The sequence below is a fragment of the Podarcis liolepis genome (assembly GCF_965112155.1).
Source record: "Podarcis liolepis genome assembly, chromosome: 2".
Lineage (NCBI taxonomy): Eukaryota > Metazoa > Chordata > Lepidosauria > Squamata > Lacertidae > Podarcis > Podarcis liolepis.
Window position 1 is genome coordinate 81,253,800 of NC_139555.1, and position 18,590 is coordinate 81,272,389.

The 18,590-nt window shown below is 45.9% G+C and overlaps 1 protein-coding gene across 1 annotated transcript; it reads right to left on the bottom strand.

The window, feature by feature from the left end:
- Positions 1–489: 489 nt before the first annotated feature.
- LOC310700197 (parapinopsin-like) lies at positions 490–18,075 on the bottom strand (the record flags this gene model as incomplete). The annotated part of the gene is made up of 4 exons (XM_083489406.1): positions 490–663; positions 2,707–2,949; positions 5,108–5,436; positions 17,748–18,075. The coding sequence occupies 4 exons, from the start codon at positions 18,073–18,075 to the stop codon at positions 526–528; spliced, it is 1,038 nt and encodes a 345-aa protein (XP_083345532.1). The 3' UTR covers positions 490–525.
- Between the last annotated feature and the right edge of the window lie 515 nt (positions 18,076–18,590).

The following is an 18,590-nucleotide window of genomic DNA, read 5'->3' on the forward strand; positions in this document are numbered from 1 at the left end:
TTTCTCTCACGCCCTATGGGCTTTTACTGTTTGCATTTGATTTGATTCCTAATTTGCATTTGATTTATGCTTGCATTTCATTTGTGTTTGTTCTTGATTGTTGCTTTTTAACATGCCGTTGAGTCTTAATGCTGTATTTGTATTTTATTGTTATTTTTTCCAATTTTATTTTTAACCGCTGGATGCTACCTCAGGTGCCATAAAGTGTAAATGAGATATTAAATATATTAATAAATACTAGTAGGAGCAACACTATCAAACACAGTGATTATTTGCAGGATGTTTTATACACCATAAAACCACCTTTCACGAAAAGACTCAAAGGCCAAGAAAGAGTTGTCAGGCCTTCAGATTTTGCATTAGACAATAACTGGAAAAGAAAGAAAAAGAAGATAACAAAAGCTCCAGTGCTAAAACACACATATAGAGGAGTAAGCCTCACTAAACCCAGTGTGACTTACTTCTGAGGAAACATGCAGAGTGCTCTACTGTAAGTCAATAAAAATACATATATTGAATTGTGTTCTACTGTGGAGAAACTTTGCCGCATCTTGAAGAGGAAGCAGGGGCAATAGTAGAAACTTCTAGATCAGTTTCATCCACTTGATTGGAAGCACATGGATTTTTTCCACACAGGAGACACCTAACGAGACAATCGCGGAACTGGAAAGGAAAAGTACAAATTTACTTTTGGCTCATGCCACATTTGATTATACGTCATCCATATACAATTTACATATATATGTGTTTGTGTGTGTGTGTGTATTGCTGTGAGACACGTAAAGACTGTATCCAACATTGCAGCTCTACGGGTAGAAGGGGCTGCCATGTGCATAATTAAATTTCCTCTTCTTTCCCTGTTCATTTCTGTCACTCCTCCCCTTGCATCCTCAAATATCAGCTCTGGAGGGATGGGGGAAACCCTCTGAAGCAGATTTTGGGGAGGTGGGGGGGGGGAGAAGAGAGAATGGAACCCCACTGGCACAGCATTGGATAAAGCCCAGTATGTTTGGTATGTTACAACCCATCGCATACAACCAGGGTTGCCACTGTGAAATCCCCAGAAACTGTTGTGCTGCCTAAAATCTGCCTCTGAGATAAGGACAGGGGGCATTGAGACAAAAAGGATGAAGGAAAGGTTCAGAAGAGGGAATTGATTTATGGGGGCGGAGGCGGGAAGAGAAAACCACAAGTTTTAAAAACAAACCAGAACAAAAAGCAAAATTGATTTGGGATTTAGCACATAGTATTTGCATGCCAGCAGTTTAGAAAACAGATTCTTCCTGAATATTAACAGCTAGAATAGGGTATTTTCCTTCTTTCTCTAAAGTAGGGTTTTTTTCCCACCTGTGGCTTCATAGGGGTCCATTAAATGGCTGCAAAAAAGAAAGCTCCCCCCCATGCCATAAAACAAATTGTATGCAAAATTTTGTGCCTATATTTATATGCATTTTTCTAGTGAGGGGGTTCCATAGCTTTCATCAGATTCTCAAAGGAGTCAATGATCCCCAAAATGACCACTGCTCTAAAGACAACATATTATTATGTATGCTATGACATAAATTTCTGAGCAATAAGTATTTATCTTCTTTAAGTATGTATGTATGTCTGTATGTCAAAAGACTCATTTACTATTAAAATGATATTTAAGTCTAAATCCAGCACAGAGTTAGGCATGCTTAAGACCATTGTATTCAATGGGCTTAGTGCTTCCTAGCTCTGTTGAGTTTTTTATTTATTAATATCAGCACATTAAGCAATTCATACTATTTTTATGCACTGATGAAAGTTTCAAAGGCATTTTTTATGCTATAATAGATTAGGATCTTATTTTGTGTAACTGGGCAAAAAATCCTGAATGTTAATATAATGGTTGCTGAAACAAGTGCATGAAGAAAACAGAAAACGCATCCTTGATAAATCATTATAATAAGAATACAACTTTAATTCATTTAGCCACAAGGTGGCAGCATAGAAAATAATTCTGCACATACAGCAGGCAGCTTTAAGGCAATCCTGGGACAAACCCACCAGAGCATTATGCTATATTCTTTGTGCACAAGAATGTTTTGTATTTCTCGATTTACTTCCTGACTAGTGAACAGACAGCAACGTGTGTTTGATCTGTTGTGCAACCTAAAAAGCAGGTCAAGCACATACAAAATTCTTGGTTAGAGAACATTTCCCTTTTTGCAATGTGTACCATCCCTGTGAGCCTGCTAGGAAAGCTGGCATGCCTGAATAGATATAAAAGCAATGTAAGCAATTCTATTTACTTGGGAAAGTCCAGACCTGCAGATAGATGATTTGTGGTATAGTATACTCTACATATCATGCAGTGGCGTAGCGTGGGTTGTCAGCACCCGGGGCAAGGCAAGTAATTTGTGCCCCCTAACCCGTGGATTTGCGCCCCCTAACCCGTGGATTTGCGCCCCCTAACCCTAACCCCCAGATGTTGCGCCCGGTGCGGCCGGCCCCCCCTGCACCCCCCACGCTACACCACTGATATCATGTGGGGTGGGGGGTAAGATCAGGGCAGCGGATTTTATTTTGCAGTGTAGTTCAGAAGAGAGAGCAGAGGGATTTGGAAGTAAAATCCAGGGTGGTGGATTTTTTTAAAAAAAAGACTCCCAATGGATGTTGAGTCTATACAATATTTATACTTTGATTTTCATGCTCCACAGATCATATTGAGTTTAAACTCACCTGCTTGTTCATAAAAATGTAGATGATTGGATTATAGAACGTGCTGCTTTTTGCCAGGTACATAGGAATGGTGGCTATAATAGGATTAATGTAGATTTGAGGATTACCCACAACTACCAGGGCAAAAGTTGCGTAAGGAAGCCAGCAGATCAAGAATGCCATCACCATGACTATCACCATCCGTGACACTTGAGCTTCCGCTTTCGTTGTTGAGCCTCGTTGAGCTACTCCAACTTTAGCAACCTAGTTAAAAATAGCACATTCAATACCTATCAAAAATAGGACATACATCAGTGTAATTACATTTCATTGCACATAAAAGAATAGGATGACAGTTCATGTGGAAGTGCTTAGGAATGTTTTATTCTGCATGCCAGCGGGAAGTTCAGGTCAGCCTTTACAGAGCAAGTTTATTTTGGGAGAGAGAGAACAGGAGGCTTTTGTAATAATCTGCTAATTTGCAAATATCCAGTCTGAACAGGTCTTGAGGGATGCAGAAGCAAGTGTATGGATACTGGCAATCTGACATGTAAAGGTGACAATGGCACCCATGGTCTGAGCTGATATGATGTCTTAGAACAGGAATAGTTAATGTGGTCCCCTCCAGCCATTATAGACTACAATTCTTGACCATTGGCCAAGCTAGCAGGGACTGATGGGAGCTGAAGTCCATCAGCATCTAGAGGGTAACACATTGGGTACCCTTGATTCAATCTGTCTGCCTACAAATGTTCGCAACTGCGTAGTCTTACAAGTTCACCTAAAAGACGTTTGGCTGCAAAAGCTGGGAAAAGGAGGAGCTGTGAGTACAAGGTTGGGAGGCCAAAGATTGGAAAGCGCAGTGAAAATAAGTTCCAGGAGGTAGGGAAGAAATGAGAAACCCAGAGTGACCAAAGTTCTCCCTTAAACATAGCATATGATGGAAAAAGGCACGCCAGAGGAAATGCAATTTGCCAAGATACAGGAATGCTACAGGGTCTGGACCTGAAAGCTCTACTGTGGCAGCGAGGAAAGCAGTAAAGGCACGGACCAAACTCCATTACTACACGGAAAGTGGCCATGTGATGGACAGATAAATTCCTTGTAGGCCTGTTTTTGTTTTTTCATCTGAGCAGACTTTAAAGAAGTGCTTCATATGTTATATACAGAAGGTTTGCTTGATAAATGTGAGGGGAAATATCTGTTTTGGAGTTTAGCTAAGAGGGTGAATTTAAAACAAATTGTAAACACTTTTCAAAGCCAGGAATGTGAGAAGCTGCCTTAGACCAAGGCAGACCATTGTTCCATTTAGCTGAGGAGTGCCAACACGGACTGGCAGTGACTCTCCAGGGTTTCAGGCAGGAACCTTTCCCCATCCTACTTGAAGCCACAGAAGACTGAACCTACGACCTTTTGAAAATTTGAACTAGCACTGAAAATACCTTCCAAATACAATGCAGTCCCTTGTCTCATAGCCAGTTTCCCTGCTAACCTGTGGTGTGGGTTTCTGTTCAGCAAATGTGTGCTTGCTTCAGTAGCAGATTGGCAGCCAGAGCAAATCCCACAAACAAGGTGTTGTAATATGTTGCCACTGGTTTGCCACCACAAGCAACCCAACTACCACATTACGCACTAGCTGCAAGGATAGCTCCACATAGAGCACATTGCACTAATACACATTTGAGGTTGCCAGTGCATGGACACTAGAGGACACCTGTGCTTCCAGTGACAGTGATGGATCTAGGAGCACCTAACATTATCTTCTTATATTGCACACATTAATGTGTGTGCGCACGCAGCCCTTGTGAGTGGCAAAAGCAGCCCCAATGCTATGTGTGAATCTGAATCACAGATAAGTTGTTAATGAAATTGTGCTTTGGTACGGAAAATATGTAAGATATGAGCACCCATGCTTAGTGTTAAGTTGTGGGCGAACATATCAGACAACACAGCGATTCTTCAAACAGCTCTTGTTTATTCAAAGGCCAGAACAGAACTGAACTGGGGAACTCAGTCAGCCTGCTTATATAGAGCTCCAGAACAGCGTAACTGTAGCAACTTTCTAAAACTATCCAATCACTGAACGTCACTTTCAATCCTTCATTTGCATAACTATCTACAGTATCCCCCTGCTGGCTTGGAGTGAGAACTTCAGTACATAACACTTAGTGAAGCCTAAGCACACCAGTTTAACATTTGCCTAAATTCAGATTCCATGTGCTCCGATTCCTAGACTGATGACGGTATGCAACATAAAGTAGCCAATGTTGACCAAGTTAAAAAAAAAATGTAGCTCAAGCCCTTGGGCAGATTGACTTTTGAATGAGTCAGTACATTTTAATTCTGGATTTTTTTTTAATGGTGCTAAAACACTTTTAAGGTCAGCAAATTAAGCAAAACATAATACGAAATGCAGCACTACCTGGCGCAGAGTCCACAGTAGATATCCATAGGAAACCAAGATGGCAGCGAACGGAATTGTAAAGCAGAATAGAAAGTAGCAGACAATATAGGAAACATTAATAGGGTCACTGTTGTACCAGTCTGGAGCACAGGAGGTCATGACGCCTTCCATCTGGTATCCTCCCCAACCAAAAAGAGGGGGAGTGTTCCAAACGAGAGACCAGACCCAGGACGCAGCAACTCCAATCATGGCTTTCCTGGTGGTAAAAGTAAGTGTTCCCATAGGCTTGCCGATCACAATCGCACGGTCTATAGCTATCACTGCTATGGTGCATAAAGCCACAATGCCTGCAATTGCAGTGAAAACATGTTATTCATTGCTTTTAATAAAAATATTACACAAACTATATCACAACTCGTACTTTTGAATTTCTGAAGAGCCTAGATGCATTCAAATCCTTACCTTTCTAGGGTGCCAGCATGAGGAATTTGCAACATTCTGCTGTAGCTTTGAATTACACCCTTCAGAAGAAATCTTCCTTCCATTGACAACATTACTTTCAACTAGTATCTCCTGGATCAGGGATGGGGAACCTGTTTGGCCCTCCACTTGCTGTTGTACCACAGCTCCAACCATCCCCTGACCATTGGCCTTTGACTTGTGCTAGTGGGAGTTTGGGGTCAAGCAACATTTGGAAGGTCACAGGTTCCACACTCCAATATCATCACCTGATTCTTCTACATCTTATTTATTAAATTTGTCCGTTGCTTTATCTCGCCCAAGGCAACCCAAAGTAATTTGCAAACAAGCAAACAAAAGCCACATAAGTATATTAAAACCAGGGAGAAAATACATTGAAAACATCTCCCCACCTCTCTCACTTCTAAAAGGCCATAGAAAAGGGACAAAGGCCTGGTTATAGAGGGATGTTTTTGGCTGCCATCTAAAGATGTATAATAATGGCACCAGGCAAGCCACTCTGGGGAGAGCATTCCACACCCATTCCACATTCCTCTTGTGGGAGGGGGCACATGAAGAAGGGCCTCAGATGATGATTGTAGGGTCCTTGACGTATTGCGGTCCTGAGCTATTTAAGGCTTTATCATTCTAAACCAGCACTTTGAATTGGGCCGGGAAACTAGTTGGCAGACAGTGCAATAGGGCCAGGATTGGTGTTACAACCTGGCCACTGAATTCTGCTGTCTTTAAAGGCAGTCCCATGCATAGCATGTTGAAGTAATCTAACTTAGGGGTTACCAGAACACAGAAACAGGCCAAGTGCTAATATATGCAACATTCAGGAAATTCAGCTTGGTCACATTTAATTTTAAACGGAGTTGCCCCACTTCCAAAGTTTAGTGGATTAGTTAAGAGAGAGAGCCAGGGAAGTTAGATTTCTTCAGCAAGCTTGGTAGTTATTTAAAAATCATTAATATAGACACAGAGATAAAATGTATATAGCAAATTTAGAAAGGTATCAGTAATTCCAATAAGATACAAATATGCTTAACAAGCAGAGTCCAGATAGCTATAAAAGGCAAAAAGGGCACCTGTAAAAGAGAAAGTTTTGCCAAAATGAGAAGAACTAAAAGTAGTACAAACTCTGGCAAAACAAATATAAATTAGCAATACGGCCAAAACAGTTTTACTAAAGAGCATTGTTGGTAAACAATTATAGCAGTTTTAAAAATTTATAGTAATTTAAAATATGACATTCTAGAACCATCGTTAAAAGCCATTGGGTCTGGTCATTTGTCAGATTACAAATTAACACTGAACAAGTCAAATTCTGTGTGAAGGATTATTAGGAAAGGAGTTGAAAATAAAATCACCAATATAATATTGCCATATAAAAATGTATGGTACCACCCCACTGGAATACTGCATACAGTTCTGACACTCTACCTGAAGATGGAAGTTCTAGAGCAAGAAAAGGAGCAGAAAACTCTCAATGCTCTAAGGTTAAAACATTTTGAGCTCTGTTAGTGTAGAGAAGAGGTAGGCTAAGCTTGAACATGAAGGAAGTTTATAAAATTCTGTATAGTGTGGAAAAAGTGGAAGAGAAAAACTTTTATCCCTCACCCATAAGAGTAGAACTTGGGATCACTTGCTTTAATAGCTTGCCACTTCATTCAGAACAACATCATCATCATCATCATCATCATCATCATCATCATTCATACAACATACAACAGAATATTTGAAGAGAGCCACTGGTTAGATCACTGTGCATGGGGCTTTGCCTTTGCTTTTGTACAGTTTGATTTCATACCATGCGGTGGGGGTGTGTGAGATACAGGTCACCCAACATCATTTTGATTTTAGAAGACCAGCTCCACATCTGTCAAACTTGGCCTGTGTGGAATGGGAGAGATAAGGATCTGGCCTGCTGGATGGACCCAGTTCCCCACCCCTACTTTTAAAGCAGACTCGTATATAATATCAGCTTCATTCACTAAATGAGTGCATGCATGCCCCCTTCACCCTGACTTTTCCATCTTGAGCAGAAAGGTCTAAGGGGGCTTCTAAGCTCATTCAGGAAACATGCCTGCCCAGAGTCCCTAGCTATGAAGAACCTTCACATTGGGATATGGTGGTCACTTCTAGACAACCTGTTTATTGAGCTTCAATTTGTAAGTGGAACCTGGTGTAAGAAAGAAGACAGGGAGGTGGGGCCTGATTGAGGGCAGACTGAGGTTTTTGGGACAGTGATCCATTCACCCTAAATAATGAGCCTCCACTGCTGAAATGACACAGCAAGTTGTGGTTGAACAAAATATGGTACTCCTCCTCCTAGAGGAAGAGATGGGAGAGTGCACATTTTCCTCACACTGTTAAAGATGGCTCATCTGTGGGCCAGTAAATGCTAGTTCCTGGGGTAGGGAGTGGAGAAACATCAGAGGAGAGCTGTTGCCTTCATGTTCAGCTATTGACCTTCCTGGGAAAATCAGAGTGAAACAGGCAACTTAGGATTGTTCCTATCAAGATGCCGGCTTTGAGAAAACTATCCTCAGAGATTTGTAATTGTGCTGCATTCAGTGTTTTTATTTGCCCGCTTTTATTTTATTGATAAATACTGGCTTCACTCCTTAGTCAGATATAAAGCTTTGTATTCCAAGCAAATAACTGCAGCTAGTAAAGTGTAATTTCTTATTGATACTTCATCTCAGTTCAACTGTCATCTCTTAATGCGCCAGGAAGAAAAGTGTTGAAAACAGTACAATTTTCATTCACCAGTAAAAGCTATAAAAATTAGAGTTCTCTAAGGACAGCCCATATGAAGTTGAGCTCCTAGGCTGAACAATGGGATGCAAGTAAAAGAACTGATGAGATTATAAAATGTCTTGTTAAGCCATCCCATGAATACTGAGCCACGTTTTAATTACTGCATCATAAAAATAGACAGTGTGGCAAGCTTAGAAATGGCAATGAAGATTGATTTTTTAAAGAAAGGATGCCGGGTGCATATAAAAAGGAAATGTGCATTGTGGGGGATAGATGAGAAAAAAAGTAGTTTTGTTGTAATGTACATAAAATGCTGTATGGATTTAAAAGTGAGCTGGGTCCCTCTAAATAGGCAGTTTGCAGGCATCCTATATGCCTGTTTTATATTGAAACCCCATTCACTCATTCTCTCCCCACTCCCACCCTTAAATATCATTGCAACAGAGGGGGAGAGGAATGTCCCTATTAGTCTCACCCACCCACCCCCTGCCAGGTTTTCTGTAGCCTCCTCCATCCTAGTGTTTGGGACTGAATCTCTGCAGCAGGGGTCTGCTGTACTCAGATTGGCTCCCCATGCAAAACCTGGAAGAGCAGGGCTCTACGTCCTGAATGGAACCTACTTGGATAGAGCAGGCTCCCTGCTAGAAATCTACAGCCCCAAAATGGAGAAGCCATGGCTATAACTTTGTTTCTCTGTGCAGCTACCCTGTGTGACACCCTGCAAGAACTACAGTTTAGGGCAGCTTCCTAACAATGAAATATTCTCAAGCCTTTAGACTGGTCTCATCTACCCAAACCTGCCATTGGGCACTCCTACAAAGGAAGCTGTGTAGAAGGATTTTCTGTTTAAGCTGGTTGTCTGCCTGAGCAACAATGGATTTCCTAGCTATGAGGCGTTTGGAAGAGTTCTTTGGCTTGGGCTCCTGGCTTGGGCTCCCCGCTCCAACTCCTTTGCACAATCCTGGCTCCCTATCCCTGTGCTCTGACAGCTGCATACAGCTCAGCCCTGACAGTGTCAGCATCTGGGAGAATTCCAGCCATGTAAAGTGGCATAGCCTAAACCAGGCTTCCTCAACCGCAGCCCTCCAGATGTTTTTGGCCTACAACTCCCATGATCCCTAGCTAGCAGGACCAGTGGTCAGGGATGACGGGAATTGTAGTCTCAAACCATCTGGAGGGCCAAGGTTGAGGAAGCCTGGCCTAAACACAGATTTACTACCGCAATGTAAAGTAGGCCACTGTGACTGGCCCTAATTCACCCAATGACCTTGTCCACTCCAAGCTCAGTGCTACACAACACTACACTGGTATAAACCGGCCACAAAGACAGTCAAGAATAATACACTTGGCCTAAGCCATATAGGGCTTTCTGTCAAACCAGCACTCAAACTCAAAATAAAGTATATGATGAAAAGCACTCTGACTTTTAATAGTTGTCAAGAACAGCCCTACAGAGAATGTGCAAATTAATAGATTTCTGCGCTCTCTCTCTCTCTCTGTGTGTGTGTGTGTGTGTGTAGAGGAAATGAATTTCCTTCTCTGGCTTTCTTGAATAGTAGCTATATTAGTTTTACATGTGTTACATGTGCTTTAACTGAAAAAACAACAACCAAACCATGCCACCAGAAAACTTGGAGGAGCTTACACCTGAAAAGACCTGCATAGGATTGGGAATTCTAATATGAGAGAGCCATGGTGAAAACCGGAGAATGGTGATCTCTATAGGTTAATCCAGGACACATTTGTCTCTCATTGTGCTCATTGAAGATCCTGGCTCCACCTACCGCGGGAATGTGACCCTTAACAGAAAAAGGTTGCCACCCTTTGCACCAGGCAGATGGGTGGCATATAAATTAATTATTCTTATTCTTATTATTAGCCATCATTTGAGTGTCTGGCCCTCTGGGGGTTTGATGGTACACAGTGCATCCATGAAAGAAGGTTAAGAAAGAGCAGGGCGTTAGATTCCTTGGTGGGCCCTCATTCTGAAGCCCTAGAACTTGGGAATCGTGCCTCTGTTTTCAGAGGGAGTTTACAAGGCTAACTTCATTTCATAATCTTCACTGAAGAAATAGGCTCTTTAGAAATGCTTTGTTAGAACAACTCCCTCCCCATGTTTGGGTCACTGCACTTCCATCCAAGAGAGTGACACCTCATGCTTTCACATGTCAGGAGCTTTTTTAAAAAAACATTTTGAGCATCACTATAAAAACCCATTTCTTTTCTGAAACACACTGAAGCTGCTATTTTTGATTTGCTTGCCTGGAGCCAAATTTCTGTCACAACTGTTCTCAAGAAATGCTTCTCTATTGTGAAAAAACTCTTTTATATGTTGACAAACCCTTGATTTTTTATTTATTTTTTAGCAATAGCCCTTGGTATTGCAACAACTAACAGTATATGTGCTTTCTAGGTTGGCAATTATTTCAGCTGAGTTCTTTGGCAAAGGGCATAGAATTTTTGAAAGTGTAGTAGATGACATTTCATCTCAGGAAAATGTTTTAGAAGGAATGCAGCATTTTAAAAACATGCCAGTATCTTGATTAGTAAAGATTTAACATAAAAATGTGAACATGTATGCTTGAACATGTATGTTTCCTGAGCATATTCTGTTGTCAATTAAAACCTAAGTTAGATTATGAATGTTTCATTGCTTTGTTTTGCCATTGTTAAGTGCATGTAGTATGAGCCAGGAAGTCCCTGGATCAAATCTTAGCAATGGACTCACTCAGGGGTCTCTATTATTATCCTCAGCAAAAAAACCCATCCCATGAAACATGAGGATAATAACAGAGGCGTAGCGGGTGGCGCTGTGGGTTAAACCACAGAGCCTAGGACTTGCCAGTCAGAAGGTCGGCTCTTTGAAGCCCCGCAACGGGGTGAGCTCCCGTTGCTCGGTCCCTGCTCCTGCCAACCTAGCAGTTCGAAAGTGTTATGTAGTGTAGTTTCACCCTGGGCCAACAGGGGGATACTGTATATAGTTTTCACTCAGGTCTGTAGATAGTTTTCACTCAGGTCCGCGCCAGTTATTTTAGGCGGGAACTCTGGGCTGTTGTGGTTACAATGTTGACAGCCGGCTGCCTATAAATACAGGCCGGCTGAGCTGTTCGCAGTCAGTTCTATTCCAGCTTACCATAATAAAGAGCTACTTGAAGAAATCGCTGTGCCGGCTGCTATGTCAACCCACAACCTAACACTGGCGACGAGGGTGGGATAGATGGACATCAAAGCACAGCCAGATGCGGCCAGCCTCTGAACTGAGCTGAATCACTGAGCTGAATCACAGAGCGAAATCACTGAGCGAAATCACTGGGCAGAACCAATTCAGAGCTGACTGTTCTGGCTAGAGCACTGTGTTCCATCCATCGCCCTTCACGCCGGCATCGGAATCATGGCTTCACTTGTACCTCTACCGCCGTTTGCGCCAGCCTCTGAATCATGGGACTCCTACCTCGCTCGGTTCGACTGCTACCTCCAAGCCAACGAGCTGACAGCAGTATCAAAGGATCGGAAGCGGGGCCTATTCCTCAGCCTCTGTGGGCCTGAGGTGTTTGAGACGGCCCGAGCGTTGGTTGCGCCTGAAGCAGTCCAGGCAACACCATGGGACACGATCCAAGAGAAGCTCCGCAACCACTACGCACCAAAGCCGTCCAAGATTGCTGCGTTCTACCACCGGAACCAGGCAGAGGGGGAGTCAATCAACAACTACACCACCGCCCTGCGACAGGCTGCAATGCACTGTGAGTTCCGAGACTTAGACGATGCCCTGATGGATCGAATCGTCTGCGGGGTCCGGGACATCCATCTGCAACGGCGTCTCCTAGCCAAGCCAGACCTCACGCTACAGAAAGCCATTGAGGAGGCTGTGGCCTCAGAAGCTGCTGAACGCTCCGCCCAGGAGATCCGCAAGTCCAGCAGCCCGCGTCTTGCTAGGGAGCCAGTTCCGGTGCATCATGAAGAGGCCAGCAGTGAGGAGGCATCCTCCAGTGAAGACGATGAAGTGCACCAGACAAAGCGGGAGCGCAGGAAGTTCCAACAGAAGTCCAAGGGCCAACCGGAATGTGCTGGCTGCGGAGGCAACCATTCCCGTGCCAAGTGTCGATTCAGAGACGCCATCTGTAGGAAGTGTTCCAGAAGGGGCCACATTGCTAAGGTCTGCCGATCGGCTCCGTCTGACACCCCCCCGTCATCGACTCGCAAGTCCAAGTCTTCACTCCAGTCTGCCAAGGAAAGTTGTTTCGCTCTCACCAACTGCCGCTGCCCGTCTGGAACCACGATTGGCCAAACCGACTCGCCTACGCGACGCAAGCTGAACGTCACGGTGCTCATTGAAGGAGCTCCATGTGACATGGAGATCGACACCGGGTCTGCCCTGTCCATCGTGTCATGGAGCACCATCAAAAGACTGGTACCCAGAGTGTCCAAAAGGCAACTCGACTCTCACCGCGTACACCTGAGAGACTACCAGGGAAACGACATTCCCGTGGTAGGCGTTGGCCGGTTCCGGATCGCCTTCAAGGATTTTTCAGGCCTGCTCCGGTTGGTGGTGGTTGAAGGTCAGCGGCCAAGCCTCCTAGGGCTAGACTGGTTTGATGCCCTCGGCCTGGAAGTCACCGGCATCAACTGCATCTCTAACGCAGAGACTGAGGGTCTGGTCAAAGACTTTGCCGAGGTTTTTGACGGCACCTTGGGCCAATATACAGGTACGCCCATCTCCTTTAGCCTTGATCCACAAGTCGCCCCCATCAAGCTAAAGCCACGCCGGGTTCCCTTTGCTCTCAAGGCTAAGGTGGACGAACAACTGGACAAACTGATCGCCCAAGGAGTTTTGGAGCCGGTTGACCACGCAAAGTGGGAAACCCCCATCGTCACGCCTGTCAAGCCAGATGGGTCGGTGAGAATCTGCGCTGACTACAAGTGCACGATCAACAAGGCACTTCAGCAGCACGCTTATCCGGTTCCTGTTGTCCAACACCTGCTGCATTCCCTGGGTGAGGGTAAGGTCTTCGCTAAGCTGGACCTTGCCCAAGCCTATCAACAACTGCCAGTCGATGATGCCACTGCTGAAGCCCAGACGATCGTCACCCACCGGGGGGCATTCCGTTGCCGCCGGTTGCAGTTCGGGGTGAGTGTGGCTCCTGGCATCTTCCAAAGCCTTATGGAGCGTCTCCTGCAAGGGCTTCCGGGCGTGGTACCATATTTTGATGACGTCTTGGTGTCTGCAGACTCACACCAGCAGCTGTTCGAGCGCCTCCGTGCCGTGCTGACCAGGTTCCAGAAGGCCGGGCTCAAGGTAAAGAGGGAGAAGTGCCAGATCGCCGTTCCACAGGTAGAGTTCCTGGGCTATCTTATCGATGCCTCCGGTCTTCATCCAACCACATCAAAGATCCGCGCTATCCAGCAGGCCCCCACTCCAGAGAACAAAACGGAGTTGCAGGCATTCCTGGGGCTGCTGAACTTTTATAACATGTTCCTGCCCCACAAAGCCACAGTGGCTGAGCCTCTTCACCGACTCCTTAGCACTAAGACGCCTTGGGCCTGGGGTCATCGGGAGACGACGGCCTTCAACGCGGTCAAGGCTCTCCTTTCTTCAGACAGTGTGCTGGTACAGTACAGTGAATCCAGGCTGCTGGTCCTTGCCTGCGACGCCTCACCTTTTGGCATCGGTGCTGTCCTTAGTCACCGTTTTCCAGATGGAAGAGAAGCACCGCTCGCCTACTTTTCCAGGACACTATCTCCGACGGAACGGAATTACAGCCAGCTCGACAAGGAGGCATTGGCACTTGTGGCTGGAGTGAAGAGGTTCCATGAATACCTCTATGGCAGGACTTTTGACCTCATCACTGACCACAAGCCACTCCTGGGCCTCCTCGCCGGTGATCGTCCAACTCCACCGGTCCTCTCACCACGCATGCTGCGATGGACTGTTTTCCTGGCTGCCTACCACTACCGGCTCATCCATCGCCCGGGGAAATTGATGGGCCATGCCGACGCCCTCAGCTGTTGCCCTCTTCCAGCATTTGTGGAAGACCCGGCTCCAGCTTCATCGCTCCTTCTGATTGAGGATCTTCCGGCAGCGCCTGTATCGGCTGCCACTGTGGCCTCCGCATCTGCCCAGGATCGCACCATCAGCCGGGTGCTCAACTGGGTGTGGAGGGGGTGGCCACAAGGGCCCTTTGCAACGGAGTTCCAGCCCTTCGCAACCAGACAACATGAGCTCTCAGCTCATCGCGGCTGTCTGCTGTGGGGAGACCGCGTCGTGATTCCCCAGGGACTCCGTCAGCGCGTCCTGGAGGCTCTGCACGTTGGCCACCCGGGAATTGTCAAAATGAAGGCGTTGGCTCGGTGTTACGTCTGGTGGCCTAATATGGACGATGCCATCACTGCCTGGGTGTCCGCCTGTCAAGCGTGCCAGGACTCGAGGCCTGCACCACCGGCAGCTAAGGGACACACCTGGGAGACGCCAAAGACACCCTGGTCGAGGGTGCACATCGATCTGGCTGGCCCCTTTCATGGCCGGACCTTTATGGTAGTGGTGGACGCCTATTCCAAATGGCTGGAGGTCGCCCTGATGCCCTCCACCACTACCGAAGCTGTCATCCGGGTGCTGCGAGGCCTGTTTGCAACGCATGGGTGTCCTGATGTCCTTGTCTCTGACAACGGACCGCAGTTCACGTCAGGCACGTTTGAGCGGTATCTTTTGGGACTGGGCATCCGCCATGCCCTAACGGCACCCTTTCATCCATCCAGCAACGGGCAAGCGGAAAGAATGGTGCGCTCGACAAAAGAGGCACTGGCGCGCCTGGACCGGGGAGACTGGCATGAGCGGGTCGCCGAATACTTGTTCGTGCAACACATCACCCCTCATGCGGCCACAGGGAGGAGTCCTGCTGAACTGCTTATGGGCCGCCGCCTCAGGTCACCGCTCGACCGGCTACACCCAGACTTTGCCGTGGCTGAACCCCCAGGCTGTGCCAACGCACCACGGTCATTTGTCCCAGGAAACCAGGTCTTTGCCCGGAACTATGTGGGGGACATCCCTTGGGTGCCAGCCACAGTAGTGGGAGTCACTGGACCTCGCTCGTACCAGGTGGCACTCGAAGACAGACGCTTGTGGCGACGGCACATAGACCAGCTTAGGCGCAGGGTTGGGGACTTGGACACTACCGAGGTGCCCCCAACTGCGCTTGCGGCTCCAGAAGAGACACGTACAGATGGCGAGGCCCCACCTACACCTCCCTCGCAAACTGCCAGCGTGGAGCCGAACCAAGCCGTTTCAGAACAGACTCAGACCACTCCACTTGCGGAGGCTCCACTCACAGCAGCGGATCCAGGGGAGTTGGTTCCAACGCCACCTAGGGTCGCACCACAGCCTCAGCGAGAACTGTGTGGCCCTCCGGACTTGGCTACCAGTCCCCGGCGGTCTGGCAGAGTTTCCAAGCGCCCAACTCATTTAAAGGACTATGTTGTTGGACAGGTATCACTGTTGGTCTAAGTATGGGAAATGTAACCGATATGCTTTTGTGCCTAATTGAACCATTACGCGTAGTGCTGTATATAAGGAAACCATTACGATTGTAACTAACGCCTTATCTCGGTGGGGAGGGGTGTTATGTAGTGTAGTTTCACCCTGGGCCAACAGGGGGATACTGTATATAGTTTTCACTCAGGTCTGTAGATAGTTTTCACTCAGGTCCGCGCCAGTTATTTTAGGCGGGAACTCTGGGCTGTTGTGGTTACAATGTTGACAGCCGGCTGCCTATAAATACAGGCCGGCTGAGCTGTTCGCAGTCAGTTCTATTCCAGCTTACCATGTCAACCCACGACCTAACAGAAAGCATGTCAAAGTGCAAGTAGATAAATAAGTACCACTCCAGCGGGAAGGTAAACAACATTTTTGTGCGCTGCTCTGCTTCGCCAGAAGCGGCTTAGTCATGCAGGCCACATGACTCGGAAGCTGTACGCCGGCTCCCTCAGCCAATAAAGCGAGATGAGCACCACAACCCCAGAGTCAGTCATGACTGGACCTAACGGTCAGGGGTCCCTTTACCTTTACCTAGCAAGGTCAGGTGGTACCTGGTGCGGAATTTTTTTTTGTCAACCCCCCCCCCACTGACGGCTCGGGGTAGTCTTGGGGGTTGCAGGCGGGTGGCGCACCTGGGGGTGACATTCAGCGCATCGCCCGCCCACAACTATCAAGCCTCCCCCGAGCTGTCAAAATGAAGGCAAAGCAGGGCAGCTCCCCCCTTCCCCCGACTGCTTGGGGTAGACTTGGGAGTCGTGGGTGGGCGGCGTGCCGAATGTCACCCCCCCCTCAGGTATGACACCCAGGGCGGTCCTCCCCCCACCCTCCCTTCCTACGGCTCTGGATAATAATATGTGACATGATTTACAGGGCTGTTATAATTTTTAAAAATAAAACTATATGAGTGTTTATTCCTTAACTAATTCATCATATATCGTCTTTATCTTCAGCACATTTTAAAGGTACTGAAAGACAGTATGCGAAGGGCTTTGAGCTTTTAGGGGAAACGCTGCATCATTTCTAAGTGTTGTTATTTTTAAAAGATGGAGGGAAGGCAGGGCTTGGTTAAAGGAGAAGTGAGGACAGAGGAGGAAACAAACCTACAGGCAAAGCAATCCTGAAGCAGAGGTGGCTTGAAGAGGTCACTTGCCATCACATCCACAGCCCTACAGGTGCTGCTGGACATAGTGAAAGGTAAGGAGCAACAACCCTCCCCTTTTCTGCAGCACTAATGCTAGGTTGTTAATACTCCAAGACTATTCCATGATAAATGGTTTGTGAAATAATTGCCATACACAAGGTACAAAAGTTTTTTCTATTTGATAGGTGGTGCACACAGAGAAGCAATGGAGGCTTATTTAACTTCCTAGAGTTACGGTAAATACCAACCAATTGAATGGCAAACAGAGGCAATATTTTGGGGCAGAGGTTCAGGGCACCCCCAAAGGAGAATCAGCAGGATGGCTCCCAAATGCAGCCCATTTAGAAGCGACATTACCGCCAAAGACTATTTAAAATTACCTAACTGTATTCCTGATAGCAAAGTCAGAGACAAAGGTCCAATTTGCTCCATTTCCGCCCCCTGATCTTGCACCTATGCAAAGCTAAGAGAGATGTAATTTTATTTTTAAGCCATGACTCTACCTGCTAAAAAGATTGTGATAAAAAAATGCATGATATTAAAACACACACATATTAAAACTGTAAGCATATATGCTGCAATAGGGAGAAAAATAAATAAGAGACCAGCATTGTTGAAATGCTAGCACAGCTAGGAGTCTTACAGAAATCTGTTGCTCTTCCTACCATGCAAATACAATTTAGTTGCTTGTGCTAACTCTAAACATTTCAGCGTCTGGCTCCTTTCTAACTTATGATACAACAAATCAGTTTTAGACAAGTACTCACCAAAAAATGCCATAGAAAAGCCTTCGGTGACACAGCCAACTCTACCCAGGTTGTAATAGCCAACAGCATTTGTTTCTACATTCAGAGTTCCTCCCAACAAGGCTGCTCCAAGATCTGCTATGGCTAAATTGACCAGGGAATAGTTAATTGGCTGACGAAGCTGTCTGTACTTAATAGTTACTGCAATAACGGTTGTATTCAGAATTACTGATAAAGTGCAAGATATTGCCATGAAAATTGCAATTATAGTGTAACCAATACGAGGCATCAAGACCACTCTTCCTGTGCTGACATTCACTGACAAGGGATTGGTGTCCAGAGAATCCATTTGTTGTTAGGACACCAAACTGAGATAAAATACTATTTGAGCTTTTTTGCGTTGTGCTACCTGTCAGTCTCCAGTCATTCTTTTCTCTAGATGACTATGAAACCCCTTCTCGTTTGATGTTTCAAGAAATACAAGGCATGATATTCCATGGATTACACAACGTTTAAAGCAAATCCTTAGATCCGGATTTCTTTGATCATAATTCTCCCCTCATCATTCATTTTCTAATTAATCTAGCACTACACTCATCATAATTACTGCAGCAGAGAAATATGTCTTGCACAGAACTTTTTATTTTTCCTAGGGCAGTGGAGTGCATAATTCATTTTAAGAATGAACCTGTGCAATCTAAATGCATTTGGGAAAGCAGTTTCCTTAATAGGAATAATCAATTATGGTTTTTCCCTCCCTGACATGCTGAGTGAATCTTTCCACCTGGGTTCCCCATGTCAACTGGAAAGTCAGAATGAAAGGGGACAGAACGGAGATTATAGACCTTTCCGTTTCATTCCCTA